Source organism: Pongo pygmaeus, chromosome 12 (assembly GCF_028885625.2).
Source record: "Pongo pygmaeus isolate AG05252 chromosome 12, NHGRI_mPonPyg2-v2.0_pri, whole genome shotgun sequence".
Taxonomy (NCBI): domain Eukaryota; kingdom Metazoa; phylum Chordata; class Mammalia; order Primates; family Hominidae; genus Pongo; species Pongo pygmaeus.
Window position 1 is genome coordinate 41,608,397 of NC_072385.2, and position 15,981 is coordinate 41,624,377.

The following is a 15,981-nucleotide window of genomic DNA, read 5'->3' on the forward strand; positions in this document are numbered from 1 at the left end:
TTTTGTATTTTTAGTAGAGACGCAGTTTCATCATGTTGGCCAGAATGGTCTAGATCTCTTGACCATGTACTCTGCCCGCCTCGGCCTTCCAAAGTGCTGGGATTACAGGTGTGAGCCACTGTGCCCAGCCCAATGCTTTTTATTCATAACTAGGTTTAGATTTATTAAAGAAGCACTCTTACATAAACAGCACGAGTATCTGTGCAGCTATTAAACATGTTCCATAACTCTCAATTTGGAAATCTCACATAAATTTCTTTCATAAAGTAAATTTCATTATTTTGATATATTATTCAAAATAAAATTCCATTCCTTTTCATGTTCTTATATATGAGAACACAGAGAGGTACAGGAAAAAGTATCAAACCAGATGTATGAAACAGAAACCAATTCAGCTCTTGGTCGATGAGGACACCTACTGGCTCATTTGTGGCAGTGATTTTGTGCAGAATGTATTATGGAAGTGAGGGAGGATCACCATCATAACATAAGTTCATTTCTTTACCCCAAGTTCAGATGAAATAAAGGCACTTCCTTCATGCTGGGTGTTAGCAGTATACTCAGCATGAGCAAAACCAAGTCCATGCCAACTCCTCCAAACCTGGTCCTCTTCCAGTGTTCCCCATCTCATTGAATGTTGCCACCATCCATCCAGATGCGGAAGTCAGAGACTAGGTGTCATGCCTATACCCCACACCTCCTCTCTCCTCCATATCCAGTCCATCACCAAGCTTCGTTGATTTTTACTCCCAAATATCTTTATCCACATCTCTCATCTCTACCTCCACCTTTCTAAGTTATCATCACCACCTCTCATCCAGACACTCTTTGAAAGCACTTGCTATGTTCTTTCTATGTATAACATCATTCCGATAACTTCCCTTACATTAACTCATTTAATCTCACATTGACCGTTGTCAGCTCAAGCAGCACTGTCTTCTCAGGAAGGAGCTTTGACTGTAGATTTTAGAATTCTTTTCTAATGTAAGTATCTAGTGCTATAAATGTCCCTCTAAGCAATGCTTTAGCTAACATTCCACAAATTATGATATGTTGCATTTTCACTTTTTGTTCAGTTCAAAATATTTTCTAATTTCCCATGAAATTTCCTTTTAACCCTTTGATTATTTAGAAGTAGTTTTTAAATTTCCAAGTATTTAAGTATTTTTCCATTTATTTTTCTGTTACTGATTTCAAATTTAATTCCATGTAATCAAAGACCGTATATTATATGATTCCAATTCTTTTAAATTTGTCTAGGTTTGTTTTCTGACCGAGGACCATCTATCTTGGTGACTATTCCATATGTACTTAAGAGAATGTGTATTTTACTATTTTGAGGTGAAGTGTTATGTGAATATCAATCTAATCCAGTTTGTTGATACGTTATACAGTTCTCTTACATCCTTACTAATTTTCTGTCTGCTTGTCCTATATTACTGAGAGAGAAGTGTTAAACTCCCCAACTATAATGGAGGCCCCAACTATAATTGTGACTTTGCCGGTTTCTCTTTTCAGTTCTAACCATTTTTATTTCTTGTATGTTAAATTTCGGATGTTAGGTATGTACCCACTTAGGATTACTATGCCTGAAGTCTACTTTGAATGGTATATCTTTTCCTATCCTTTTTTTTCTCTTAAGCTACCTATAGCATAATATTTAAGGTGAACTTCTTATATATAACATATAGGTCGGTCTCTCTCACTGTGGTTTTCATTTGCATTTCCCTGATGACTTCTTACATGCTGACTATCTTTTTTTACTTCTAGTGGTTTTTGATACTTCTTTTTTGAAGAGGCTATTCAAGTCTTTTGTCCCTTTAGAAAACTTAGTTATTTTATTTCTTGGATATCTTCGACTTGTTCCCGGTCTTAGGAAAAAAGTGTTCAGTATTTCACTGTTAAGTATGATAATGCTAGTTTTAGGTTTTTTCTTGTTGCATTTTACCAATTTGAGGAGTCTCCCTTCTATTCCTAGTTTGTAGATAATTTTTTAAAAATCATAAATGGGTGTTGAAATTTGTCAAATGCTTTTTCCTTACCTCTTAAGATGATCATATGATTTTTCTTATGGCAAATTATAATGATTGATTTTCAAATGTTAAATGTGATTACCCAGGAATGTACATTTGAATTCCTGAAGTAAACTCCAATTGGTTATGACATAATGTCCTTTTTATATATTGCTAGATTCAATTTAATAATATTTTGTTTAGAATTTTACTTTCTATATCTATGAAGGATACTGTCTGGTAATTTTCCTTTCTTGTAATGTCTTGTCATATTTTGGGGTCATGTTTTTTCTGGCCTTATGAAATAAGCTGGGAAGCATTTCTCCTTTATCTGTCCCTTGGAAGAATTTGTATAAGATTGGTATTATTTCTTCTTTAAATGTTTGAAGAAATTCACAAGTGAAGCCACCTAGGCCTGAAGTTTTCTTTGTGGCAAGATTTTTTTTTAATTATAGGTTTAATATCTTTAACAAAGGTTATTCACATTTTCTATTTCTTCTTATTGCCAGTTTCAGTAAATTATGGTTCTCCAGGAATTTATCTATTTCATCAATGTTGTCAAATTTACTGGTATAAAGCTGTTTATAATATTTCCTTATTGGCCTCTTAATGTCTGAAGGATCTGTGATAATGTCTCTATTTCCATGTCAGATGTTAGTAGTTTGTTTTCTTTTACTTTTTAAAAAATGTCTTAATAGTCTCACTATGCATCTTTCAGTTTTATTAATGTTTTCAAAGAATCAACTTTTGTCTTTTTTAAAATTTTCTCTTTGGTTCATCTGTTTTCTATTTCATTAATTTCTATTCTTATCTGTATTATTTCCTACTTTCCACTTTCTTCAGGTTTAACTCACTCTTCTTTTTCTAGCCTCTTGATTTGCTAGCTTAGATCACTGACTTTAAATCTTTTATCTTTTTTTCTAATATATGCAATTAAAACTATAAATTTCCATCTAAGTACTGTTTAACCTGTATCTCATTTAAAAAATGATTTTTTTTAAAGAGTCATTCAAATTTTTCTTTGGTATTAGGTAAAAAATACTCTCTTAAGAACTGGGGAGGAGTTGAATGGAAAAGAATCTAAGGAAATGTTTCTCCATAATCCTAGTATGAATTGATTTACTTCTCAGTAAGCTTACCTTATTACCATCAAATAGACAGAGGCGTACATGTCTGCTGAGAACCTGTATGCTCATTCCTGGAAGAGGAATCATTTTACAGCTCCATAATGTCAGAATCAATGAAATACGACTTGGTCTCGACCTAATCTGAAAGAAAAATTAGTTATAAAAAAGTTTATTTTTATGATTTCTAACACAAATCTGTCTTTTGTAAATTCAGCTTATGAAAATGTATACAGAATTTTTAAAAAAGAAAAAATTTACACATATGCAATAAAAGTTTCAATACTCTATTCATTGAAAATTAAAATCAGTCATTTTAGGTAAATTTTTCATAGAGTTACATTTGAAATATTTGCATTTTTCTTAAATACTTAAAAACTATGATTAAAGGAACAATAAATATTGGCAGGTAAAATGTATATGATCTATGACTATAGAATCACTGTATTCCAGTCCCGGTTCTCTCCTACAGAATGTGGGTAAGTGCAGAAGGCTAACGCAGCATAAAACCAACGCCACGTGGCATTAAGATTATCCCACTATTTCTTACTCCAAGCAATTAGCTACATAGTTTCTTAGTTTCTTAATCGGTGTTTTAACAGAGAGAATGCACTGTCTGATATATTTATTCAGATCTGCTTCACAGGTATAATTCAGATTGTGAGTAAATAAATTGGCATTCTGATTTTTTATTTTTTAAGAACAGCTTCAATTAATTAAACTTTACATTCTGCTTTATGGTCATAAGCCTTTTCATTTAAATAACTTATATTAGACTGGGACTGGTGGCTCACACTTGTAATCCTAGCACTTTGGGAGGGATAGGAGGGCAGATTGCTTGAGCTCAGGAGTTTGAGACCAGCCTGGCAACGTGGCAAAACCCCATCTTTACAAAAAATACAAAAATTACCTGGGCATGGTGGTGTAGGCCTGTGGCCCCAGCTACTCAGGAAGCTGAAGTGGGAGGGTCGCTTGAGCCCAGGAGTTTGAGGTTACAGTGAACCTGGGTGACAGAGGGAGACCCTGTCTCAAAAATACTACTACTACTGCTACTACTACTATAAATGATAATAATGGCTAACATCTATTGAGTTCTTTTCATATGCCAGGCATTATTCAAAACCCTTCACACACATAATTTTCAAAATAACTTTATGTTGGAAGCATTACTATTACTCCATTTTTACAGATGAAGAAATTGAGGCAAAGAATGATTAAGATAGAAACCTAGTATTATTTCCTTTCTAACAATGAGAGAAGAGTGCAATGGAGAAGAGAAACAAGATAAAGTCAAGGTAGCAAGTCCAAATTCTGCCTTAGTTATAAAAATATCACTATTTCAAAATTATCATAAACAATTTTTTTGTTTTTTATAATTCATTAGCCAATTAACATGTTGTTTGTCTACTTGCAACCATGACAAAATCTGGAAGAGTTACAGTTTACCGATAGTAACTATACTTACAGTGCCTTCTGTAGCATCCCACATCAGATCTCTGAAGGCCAGTTGTGAAGGCATGAGCTCTGGCTGTAAGAAGTAACTTGCTCGAAATTGATTCCCTGAAAAAATCATTTTTTCTTCATTTTCTTACAAACAAAGAAACTCAAAATCAAAAATCCATAATGTTATGCTATGAACTAGAGTACAGGCACTTCCAAAATGCCATGCTGCTAAGAACTTGCTTTCCAAAATAGAAGCACCAATATAGATTTATGGATAAAAACAGCAGTACAAAACTTACAAACACGTAAAAGATCATCTTAAAGCACATTTAAGAAAGAATTTTAGGCCAATAATATGCCCCATGATGACAATGATTCACTCAAATATTTTTGTAAAATGCAGAAATTTGTGAGCACTTTTTGGAGACTTCAGAAAAAACACATAGTCGTTAGTCTTACTTAACACAAAAGCATTTTATGCTCTTCTTCCATGCTTCAGTCATGAATAATATTTATAACAACATCATTTATCCATTCAAGAAATAATTTTTGAGTTTCTACTCTTGCCAGATACTACACCAGTTTCTAGAAATACAAAGATAAATCAGAGATATGTCCCCTGCCCTCCATAGTTTACAGTTGAATGGGAGGAAAATTTTTTTTAGAAAATAAGTAGACAAGCAAATAAATAAAGTAATTATTAGGGGACGTAGAGCTATAAAGGGTGTTCACATGAATGGGAGTAAGGGAAACCCACATTACTCAAGGAAGGCATCTCTGCGAAGGCAGAATTTACCCTGAGACCTGAAGGATGAAAAGATGGGAATTTAGGGAGTACTGGGAAGAATCTTCCCAGCAAAGGCAACCTCAAAGCAGCCCTTCCATGACAACTCAACAACTCAGGGTATACAGGATACCCCTTGTTCCCCAGCATGATTCCTCTTTAAAATGAGCTTATAGACAAAAGTTGCCAAGTATGGGGAAAGCCAAGAATGAGTAAGGAAAATGAAAATTCCAAATGGAGATAATTCTTTGGAAAAGTCTTGCTTGGAAGAAGATCAGAGAAAAGGAGGTTTTCGCTAGAATGGGATAGGATTCAAGAGGCTGATCCTTAAAGGTGGGGAGAATTAAGTGTGCTGATAGCACAGATGAGGGAATGAACCAGTGTGGGGAAGGTGGGCCAGCTAAAGACACAGGAAAGGGCTGAAAATTAAAGGAGTCACATTTTTGAAAAAAAGAAAGGGGGTGGAACCCGGAGCACTGGTAAACAGGCTGGCCTCTGATAGGATCAGGGATCTTTCCTCACTGTCATAGGAAAGATGAGGAAAACATGAGCACAAAGAGATGTGAGATTCAACATCTTCAACAGTGTGTTTTTCCTGTGATAGAAAAATTAGACGTGGATCTTGACTGCTTTGCTGAAAGAGTGCACTGGCTGATAGGCACGCATTACCTTCCTCCAGAAGCTGTGAGAGTGTGGAAGGCCTGAACCCTGCAGGAATAGCTCCCATCGTGGTTAACACATCAACAGTGTTTATCTGCTGAAGACAGTAACATCAAAATGGATTTGTTTTCAGTCATGTTTCTGCAACTCTATAATACTTTCTCTTTATCACTAGAGTAACTATAACCCAAAAAAGAAAAACATAAACATACAGACTTTAGTGGAAGAATAATACGATTTGGCCCCAAATTCCTGAGAGGATGCCATCACAGCACCCTGGCCTCCCCTAAGGACCTAAGCCCCATACAGTGCCCAGCGCGCAGAACTGTGTGTTCCGTAGCAGCTGCTTCAAGTACACCCTTATCAAAATGTCCCTGCTCCTGTCCTGCTCCACCCTGCGCTTCCATTTCACAGGTAAGTTAATGTCTATTGGCAAATCATATGCACTGAAGAATTAATGGATTTTTTTTGTATACACATACACACAACTCATAGACACACACCCTCACACATACAAGCATGTACTTATAAGTAACAAATAAATAAATAAAAAGGTCAGGAAGGATACTTACTAAATTGTTAATGGTGATTACTTATGAGTTTGAGGAGGAGAATTTTCATTTGGCTATGTAATAGTTTTTTTGTTTTGTGAGACGGAGTCTAGCTCTGTCGCCCAGGCTGGAGTACAGTGGCGTATTCTCAGCTCACTGCAACCTCCGCCTCCTAGGTTCAAGCAATTCTCCTGCCTCAGCCTCCCCAGGAGCTGGGACTACAGACATGCCCAGTTAATTTTTGTATTTTTAGTCGAGGTGAGGTTTTGCTGTGTTGACCAGGCTAGTCTTGAACTCTTGACCCCAGGTGATCCACCTGCCTTGGCCTCCCAAGTGCTGGGATTACAGGTGTGAGCCACTGTGCCTGGCCTGTAATTTTTTTTTAATGACAGAATTATGGATCATTTCTTCCTTTAAAAAAATTTAATTAATTACTTTTTTTTTTTTAAGACACAGTCTTGCCCTGTCACTCATGCTCTGGAGTGCAGTGGCACAATCAGAGTTCACTACAGCCTTGACTTCCCAAGCTCATGCAATCTTCCCACCTCAGCCTCCCGAGTAGCTGGGACTACAGGCATGAGCCATCAAACCTGGCTAATTTTTCTTATTTTTTGTAGGATAGGGTCTCACTGTGTTGCTTAAGCTGGTCTTGAATTCCTGGCCTCAAGTGATCCTCCTGCTTCAGCTTCCCAAAATGTTGGGATTACCAGTATGAGTCACTACGCCTGGCCGATTTCTTACTTTTTATTAAAGCCTTTCAGGATTTTTCGAATAGTAATTAAAATTTAACATCTGTTTCCACTCAAATGATAGGAAAGCAGGATCAATGAGAATGTTTCCAAGCCCTCAAGTGACACCATGAATAAGATTATCTATTCTTTTTGTACAAAAAAAAAACTAATGAGAAATGTTACTTGGAGCACAGGCTTAGAAACCAGAAATATACATCCTCTGCTCTGTACATTCCATGCCCTGAACCCTGTTTCAGATCCACTGCTATCTTCCACAGTCTCCATCCTGTTTCGCATCAGAGCTATTAGGTAACAAAACAAGACATCATTAATAAGACAGAAGATACCCACCTCTGAGATCGCTTTTTGAACAGCACTCCAGTGGGAATCAGTTCTTGGGAGACAAAATAGCAACGTGAGTCAGGTCAGGTTATGCCTATTCACTCAATTAGGGAACTTCTTTAATCACAGTTTATAACCATCAGTAAGTTTTGAAAACCTAACAGTTTCCAGATGAAAACAAGGTAGAACTAAATGTATTTAAAATAATTACAAAATTAAAATAGTAATGATCTTTAAGCAGACAATAGTACGAAAAGCTCTCCAGGTACAAGCTGTCTCCATTTCAAGAAAGTACTGAATTAGTTATAATAGTAAAAATAAACAAATAAAATGTTTTCTAAACCTGCTTTGACATCCTTTCCCACTTTTGTACCTTTGCTTAACTTCTGCTCCATCTGCTGTTTCATCTACCACCTCTACATCTTCTTCACTGCCCTCTTCACTTGATTCTTGGCCTTCTTCTTCTTCACTATAAGTCTAAAAAACCATTGAAATGTGAAGTGCTTTTTAACTAATGCAAAAAACAACCAATAAAAATACCAGTACTGCCACCTAACCCTCCAGTAAAAACAAAAACATGCTTTTCTGTTTAAAAAGAAAAAACAAAAGCATCAGTACTTTCAGAAAATCTTGAGCATAGATGGGAATTTAGTATATATGATGAGCATATAAAACTCAGTGGGAAATAAATTTTCAACACATGGTTAATAACTTCGCTATTTGGAAAAATAAGAACTGAGATAGACAGCAAGTTTAATCAAAATAAATTCCAGATGGAATTTACTTAAATAAAAAAGAAAAGACGTAAAGATAAAAATAAAAGAAATATAAAAGCATTAGAAGAAAATAATCTAGAGATGGGGAAGCCCTTTCCAATCATGACACAAAATCAAAAATCATAAGTGGAAACACCGACAGATTTAGCTACATAAGAAATAAACATGACCTAAAGTCAACAAAGAAAATATCTAACACATAACTTAAGCATATCCTGAGGGGAAAAAAAGAAAATAGCTCACACAAATATCTAAGGATTAATATCCTGATTATTAAAATATTATAAAAGCTCTTAGAAATCAATGAAAGAGTTTTTTAAATCCCTTAGAAAAAAATATCCAAAAGAACTGAAAAGGTACCAACACATAAAAATGATAAGCACTCAAGGTGATGGAAATCTCAAATACCCTGACTTGATCATTACACAATCCATACAAGTAAAAAGCACTCACACAAATACATAAAATATTCTGTATCAATAAAGAAAACCGAAAGTGCCATTCACAAAGAAGATACACAAATGGTCATAAAGCATATGAGATGATGCTTAACCTCATTAGGAGTACAGTAAATGCACATTAAACCACTAACGACACTTTTTTTGCTGGTCACATTGGCAAAAATTTTAAAGATTGCTAACAGCCATCACTGGCAATTGTGTGAGGAAACAGCACTCTCTGATTGTTAGAGATGGGAGTACAAATTGGCATAACTTTTCTAAAAGGCAAATTGGAAAAATAAATCAAAATATAAAGGCATAAACCCTTTGAACCAGTGATGAACATCTAGGAATTTATCTAAGGGGATAATCGGGCAAGTGTGCAAAGATGCACGCAGGCTTGATGACAACACAAGTTGCTGGCTGGCTACCACTTATTCCCCACCTCCTCTTTCAAACAAAATCCCTGATTTAACAATGATCCAGTTAAAAGATTACATTTCCCAAGACTTCCTTGCAGCTAAGTGTTGCCAGAGAACTAAATGCTGGTCAGTGAGCAACAGTTGAAAGTTTTTTTGTGTAACTTCCAAGAAACCTTCTTAAAAAGGCAGCAGCTTATGCCTTTTGACTTCTTTCCCCTTTTGCTCCTTGGAATCCTTAAAAGATCCAGCAGCTGACTTAAAACTAAAGAGATAACTCTAGGCAGAGCAGCCTCCCATCAGAAACAGGATAAAATACTGGATAGGATCTTAACCAATTCTTGATTGCTTTTCTGCACACTTTTATGCTTGAGAGAAATACACTTCTACCTTATTTAAGCTACTTTTGGTGGGGGGATCTTTTTGCAACTGACAGCGGATGCTAATCCCATGTTCTTTGCAACATAATCGATAGTGATTATAGGTTGGAAACAACTTAAATGACCATCTAAATGAGATTAGAAGACTTGCTGCCAGAAATAAAGATGTTCTTTGAAACCAACGAGAACCAAGACACAACATACCAGAATCTCTGGGATGCATTCAAAGCAGTGTGTAGAGGGAAATTTATAGCACTAAATGCCCACAAGAGAAAGCAGGAAAGATCCAAAATTGACACCCTAACATCACAATTAAAAGAACTAGAAAAGCAAGAGCAAACACATTCAAAAGCTAGCAGAAGGCAAGAAATAACTAAAATCAGAGCAGAACTGAAGGAAATAGAGACACATAAAACCCTTCAAAAAATTAATGAATCCAGGAGCTGGTTTTTTGAAAGGATCAACAAAATTGATAGACCGCTAGCAAGACTAATAAAGAAAAAAAGAGAGAAGAATCAAATAGATGCAATAAAAAATGATAAAGGGGATATCACCACCAATCCCACAGAAATACAAACTACCATCAGAGAATATTACAAGCACCTCTACGCAAATAAACTAGAAAATCTAGAAGAAATGGATAAATTCCTGGACACATACACCCTCCCAAGACTAAACCAGGAAGAAGTTGAATCTCTGAATAGACCAATAACAGGAGCTGAAATTGTGGCAATAATCAATAGCTTACCAACCAAAAAAAGTCCAGGACCAGATGGGTTCACAGCCGAATTCCACCAGAGGTACAAGGAGGAGCTGGTACCATTCCTTCTGAAACTATTCCAATCAATAGAAAAAGAGGGAATCCTCCCTAACTCATTTTATGAGGCCAACATCATCCTGATACCAAAGCCTGGCAGAGACACAACAAAAAAAGAGAATTTTAGACCAATATCCTTGATGAACATTGATGCAAAAATCCTCAATAAAATACTCGCAAACAGAATCCAGCAGCACATCAAAAAGCTTATCCACCATGATCAAGTGGGCTTCATCCCTGGGATGCAAGGCTGGTTCAATATACGCAAATCAATAAATGTAATCCAGCATATAAACAGAACCAAAGACAAAAACCACATGATTATCTCAATAGATGCAGAAAAGGCCTTTGACAAAATTCAACAACCCTTCATGCTAAAAACTCTCAATAAATTAGGTATTGATGGGACGTATCTCAAAATAATAAGAGCTATTTATGACAAACCCACAGCCAATATCATACTGAATGGGCAAAAACTGGAAGCATTCCCTTTGAAAACTGGCACAAGACAGGGATGCCCTCTCTCACCACTTCTATTCAACATAGTGTTGGAAGTTCTGGCCAAGGCAATTAGGCAGGAGAAGGAAATCAAGGGTATTCAAGTAGGAAAAGAGGAAGTCAAATTGTCCCTGTTTGCAGATGACATGATAGTATATCTAGAAAACCCCATTGTCTCAGCCCAAAATCTCCTTAAGCTGATAAGCAACTTCAGCAAAGTCTCAGGATACAAAATCAATGTGCAAAAATCACAAGCATTCTTATACATCAATAACAGACAAACAGAGAGCCAAATCATGAGTGAACTCCCATTCACAATTGCTTCAAAGAGAATAAAATACCTAGGAATCCAACTTACAAGGGATGTGAAGGACCTCTTCAAGGAGAACTACAAACCACTGCTCAAGGAAATAAAAGAGGATACAAACAAATGGAAGAACATTCCATGCTCATGGGTAGGAAGAATCAATATCATGAAAATGGCCATCCTTCCCAAGGTAATTTACAGATTCAATGCCATCCCCATCAAGTTACCAATGACTTTCTTCACAGAATTGGAAAAAACTACTTTAAAGTTCATATGGAACCAAAAAAGAGCCCGCATCGCCAAGTCAATCGTAAGCCAAAAGAACAAAGCTGGAGGCATCACACTACCTGACTTCAAACTATACTACAAGGCTACAGTAACCAAAACAGCACGGTACTGGTACCAAAACAGAGATATAGATCAATGGAACAGAACAGAGCCGTCAGAAATAATGCCACATATCTACAACTATCTGATCTTTGACAAACCAGACAAAAACAAGAAATGGGGAAAGGATTCCCTATTTAATAAATGGTGCTGGGAAAACTGGCTAGCCATATGTAGAAAGCTGAAACTGGATCCCTTCCTTACACCTTATACAAAAATCAATTCAAGATGGATTAAAGACTTAAATGTTAGACCTAAAACCATAAAAACCCTAGAAGAAAACCTAGGCATTACCATTCAGGACATAGGCATGGGCAAGGACTTCATGTCTAAAACACCAAAAGCAATGGCAACAAAAGCCAAAATTGACAAATGGGATCTAATTAAACTCAAGAGCTTCTGCACAGCAAAGGAAACTACCATCAGAGTGAACAGGCAACCTACAAAATGGGAGAAAATTTTCGCAACCTACTCGTCTGACAAAGGGCTAATATCCAGAATCTACAATGAACTCCAACAAATTTACAAGAAAAAAACAAACAACCCCATCAAAAAGTGGGCGAAGGACATGAACAGACACTTCTCAAAAGAAGACATTTATGCAGCCAAAAAACACATGAAAAAATGCTCAACATCACTGGCCATCAGAGAAATGCAAATCAAAACCACAATGAGATACCATCTCACACCAGTTAGAATGGCAATCATTAAAAAGTCAGGAAACAACAGGTGCTGGAGAGGATGTGGAGAAATAGGAACACTTTTACACTGTTGGTGGGACTGTAAACTAGTTCAACCCTTGTGGAAGTCAGTGTGGTGATTCCTCAGGGATCTAGAACTAGAAATTCCATTTGACCCAGCCATCCCATTACTGGGTATATACCCAAAGGACGATAAATCATGCTGCTATAAAGACACATGCACACGTATGTTTATTGCAGCATTATTCACAATAGCAAAGACTTGGAACCAACCCAAATGTCCAACAATGAAAGAGTGGATTAAGAAAATGTGGCACATATACACCATGGAATACTATGCAGCCATAAAAAATGATGAGTTCGTGTCCCTTGTAGGGACATGGATGAAATTGGAAATCATCATTCTCAGTAAACTATCACAAGAACAAAAAACCAAACACCGCATATTCTCACTCATAGGTGGGAACTGAACAATGAAAACACATGGACACAGGAAGGGGAACATCAGACTTCAGGGACTGTTGTGGGGTGGGGGGAGGGGGGAGGGATAGCATTGGGAGATATACCTAATGCTAGATGACGAGTTGGTGGGTGCAGCGCACCAGCATGGCACATGTATACATATGTAACTTACCTGCACGTTGCGCACATGTACCATAGAGCCTAAAGTATAATAATAATAATAATAATAATAAAAAAAAAAAAAAAAAAGAAGACTTGCTGCCATTGAAAAAGATGATCTAGACCTGCCCTATGTAATACAATAGCCCTTTGGCCACATGTCTTGAAATTAGTCCAAACTGAGAAGTGCTGTAAATGTAAAACACACATTGGATTTTGAACTTAATGTTAAACAAGCAAAATGACTCAATATTTTAAAATATTGATTATATGTTAAAATAGTATTTTTGATATACTGGATAATATAAAATATATTATTAAAAATAATTCTACCTGTTTCTTTTTACTTTTTAAAAATGTGTGTAATGAAAAATATGTGTTTGTTCTTTGTCACTGGTTCCCGGCACAGAGCTCCTGAAACCCTTGGAATTTCCTGAATGATAGGAGTACGTTTTCTTACTCATCAAGAGTCCCCTTCAGTCACTCCTGAGTTTATGCTAATGAGGTAACTCTAGGTGGGCACCTAAACAGCTTCAGGAAGGGGACAGGTTACCAGAAAAACCAACCCAGGTATTAGAGGTTAGAACTTTCAGCCCCACACTCCAACCTTCAAAGAGGGGAGAGGAGCTGGAGACTGAGTTAATCACCAATTGCTAATGATTTAGTTAACACGGCTAATGAAACCTTCAGAAAAACCCCTAAATGATGGGGTTCCAGGAACTTCCAGGATGGTGAACACAGGGAGGTGCTGGGAAGGTGGAAGGTCCAGAGGGTGCATGCCAGCCACCCCCAACCAATACCTCACTCTATGGCTGTTCCTGAGTTGTATCCTTTATAATAAACTGGTAAATGCAAGGAAAGTGTTTTCCTGAGTTCTGTGACTCATTCTAGTAAATTACTGAACCCCTGAGGTGACAGTATGGGAACTCGTGAATGTATAGGTAGTCAGTCAGTAGGATGGGTGGCTCTTGGGACTTGTGACTGGCAACAGAAGTGGGCAGCAGTCTTGTGGGACTGAGCCTTTAACCTGTGGGGTCTGTGCTAGCTCCAGGCATTAGCATCAGAATCGAATTGCTGACACTGGTTGGTGTAGAAGAACTGATGTAGTAACACATATTTGGTGACACAGAAAAACCACATACTTGGTGTCAGAAGTGGCATCAGCAAAAAGATATCTCAATGTGGCTACTGAAAAATTTAAATTACATGTGTGGTTTGCATCACAGTTCTATTGGACAGTGCTGATCCAGACAGAAATCTATATATCTTGGCACAGAAAATGACCAAGTTATTTTATGAAATAAGAAAATATAAGCTACAAACACACATGCATAGTATGTTCACATTTTAGTAAGGGGATCACATATTTGTGGAAGTTAACACAAAGTTAACTGCGGTTATGTTTTACAATAAACAATAGACACCTATTATTTGTTAGGATCAGCATTAATCCACAAAGCATCCCCTCACTGTGAGATCATGTTCCAGGGCTCACATGCATAAGAGCACTTCACAGGTCCCAGGACCATTAATATACAATGTTTTTCCCAGGTCCTGTCCCTCCAAAATTAAAGCAAATTCTATATCTCAAGTCATTCACTGGTCAACTGACAAAAGAACACAGCTAAATGTTTTATTAAAAGCGAAAAAAAAAAAAAGTCTTAGAAAAGGAAAGCATCAACCAAGACTAACCTCTAGGTAGGTTCTGGGAACAAGACCTTCATTTCCTTTGGCATCCTTAGCTATCCACCAACCATCAGGTTTTTTTTCAATTACAAGGAGAATTTCCCCTTTCTTAAAGCAAAACAAAGTAAACCATTTTAAATAAAATTCAGTCATCATGAGTATATATCATTACCAATGATTCAAAATATGTGCGGAAAAAAAGGCAAAATCTTTCTTTAATCCAATATTTATCCTAAGGTTTATCAAAAGCTTCCCTATCACCCAACCCCTATGTATTCTGCCTAACTCACCTAAAACCATAAATGTGACATAGTTTAATGAATCATTCCTTTTGGTTACCTAACATACATTTGAGTCATTTATGCAAATGGAAACCATTTTTCACAATCATTTTTAAGGCCCCATACTTATTCCAAAAATTCAATTACTGCATAAAATAGTTTTGAATGTTTTAATATCTCTGGAAAAGTGTCTTTCAGAAGCAGCATATAAATTCCCAAAGAATATCAATTCCATTAAAGTTAAACCCTATTTTTGAGCAAAAATAGTATTTACTGAATACAATTACCCACTTAATTCACCAGATATGTTTTGAATAACACTCACTCATTTATAAAAATAAAATTCACCTTTGAAGACAAAAGCATTTCCACCACTAAGGACACTACAAAAGCAAACACTTTATTAAAATATACATTATTGTCTAATATTGATGCCATTTTCCAGGAGAATTTGAAAAAAAAATCTGTAAATTAAACCACATAATTATTTGCATAATACGCTTATGTATTTTATTATTAATCAGTTACTAAACTTTGAAGTTTAATATAAGAGCTAAAATTCATATATTCACTTAAATTTCTTTGGCCCATTTCTCTAGCAGAAAACACAGGCTCAAAATCACAACTTTAAAAATCACAACTTTATTGTTCCGTCCCACCTGCCACTTATTTATGCCCAGGCCAAGCAAGCATGGATGTAAGTCCCTCTCATATCTAAGCTAACAGGAAAGACTGCTACAAAACGGCAGGAAGTGCTCCCTTCTACCTCCACATATGGACGTTGCCTAACTCACTTGAATGAATTTATACATGACATTCAATAATAAATTATAAAATTTTACCCCTAAATTAAGAATTCTCAACATTAAAGCTACTTTCAAAAATCTCTAGAAGAGGTAACTTTAGTAACACAATCTCATATTACTACTGCTTGTAAATCATAATTATTACTTATTTAAATAGAGTGTTAAAAAACTTCATTTTAAGAATCTGTAATACAGGTGTACATGCAGAGTTTTCT

The 15,981-nt window shown here is 36.2% G+C and overlaps 1 protein-coding gene across 8 annotated transcripts in view; it reads right to left on the minus strand.

Annotated features, from left to right (window-relative positions):
* NPHP1 (nephrocystin 1) overlaps positions 1 to 15,981 on the minus strand; it is an 84,826-nt gene that overhangs the window by 33,666 nt on the left and 35,179 nt on the right. For 3 of the 8 annotated variants that reach the window (XM_054475653.2, XM_054475649.2, XM_054475651.2), the window contains 6 exons: positions 14,686 to 14,787; positions 8,021 to 8,124; positions 7,657 to 7,699; positions 6,033 to 6,117; positions 4,602 to 4,696; positions 3,152 to 3,280 (listed from right to left, as the gene is read on the minus strand). In XM_054475653.2, coding sequence (XP_054331628.1) covers positions 3,152 to 3,280; positions 4,602 to 4,696; positions 6,033 to 6,117; positions 7,657 to 7,699; positions 8,021 to 8,124; positions 14,686 to 14,787 — 558 coding nt within the window. Of the gene's footprint in view, positions 1 to 3,151; positions 3,281 to 4,601; positions 4,697 to 6,032; positions 6,121 to 7,656; positions 7,700 to 8,020; positions 8,125 to 14,685; positions 14,788 to 15,981 lie in introns of all 8 variants that reach the window. The other 5 variants (XM_054475652.2, XM_054475648.2, XM_054475650.2 and 2 more) reach the window with 2 other exon arrangements.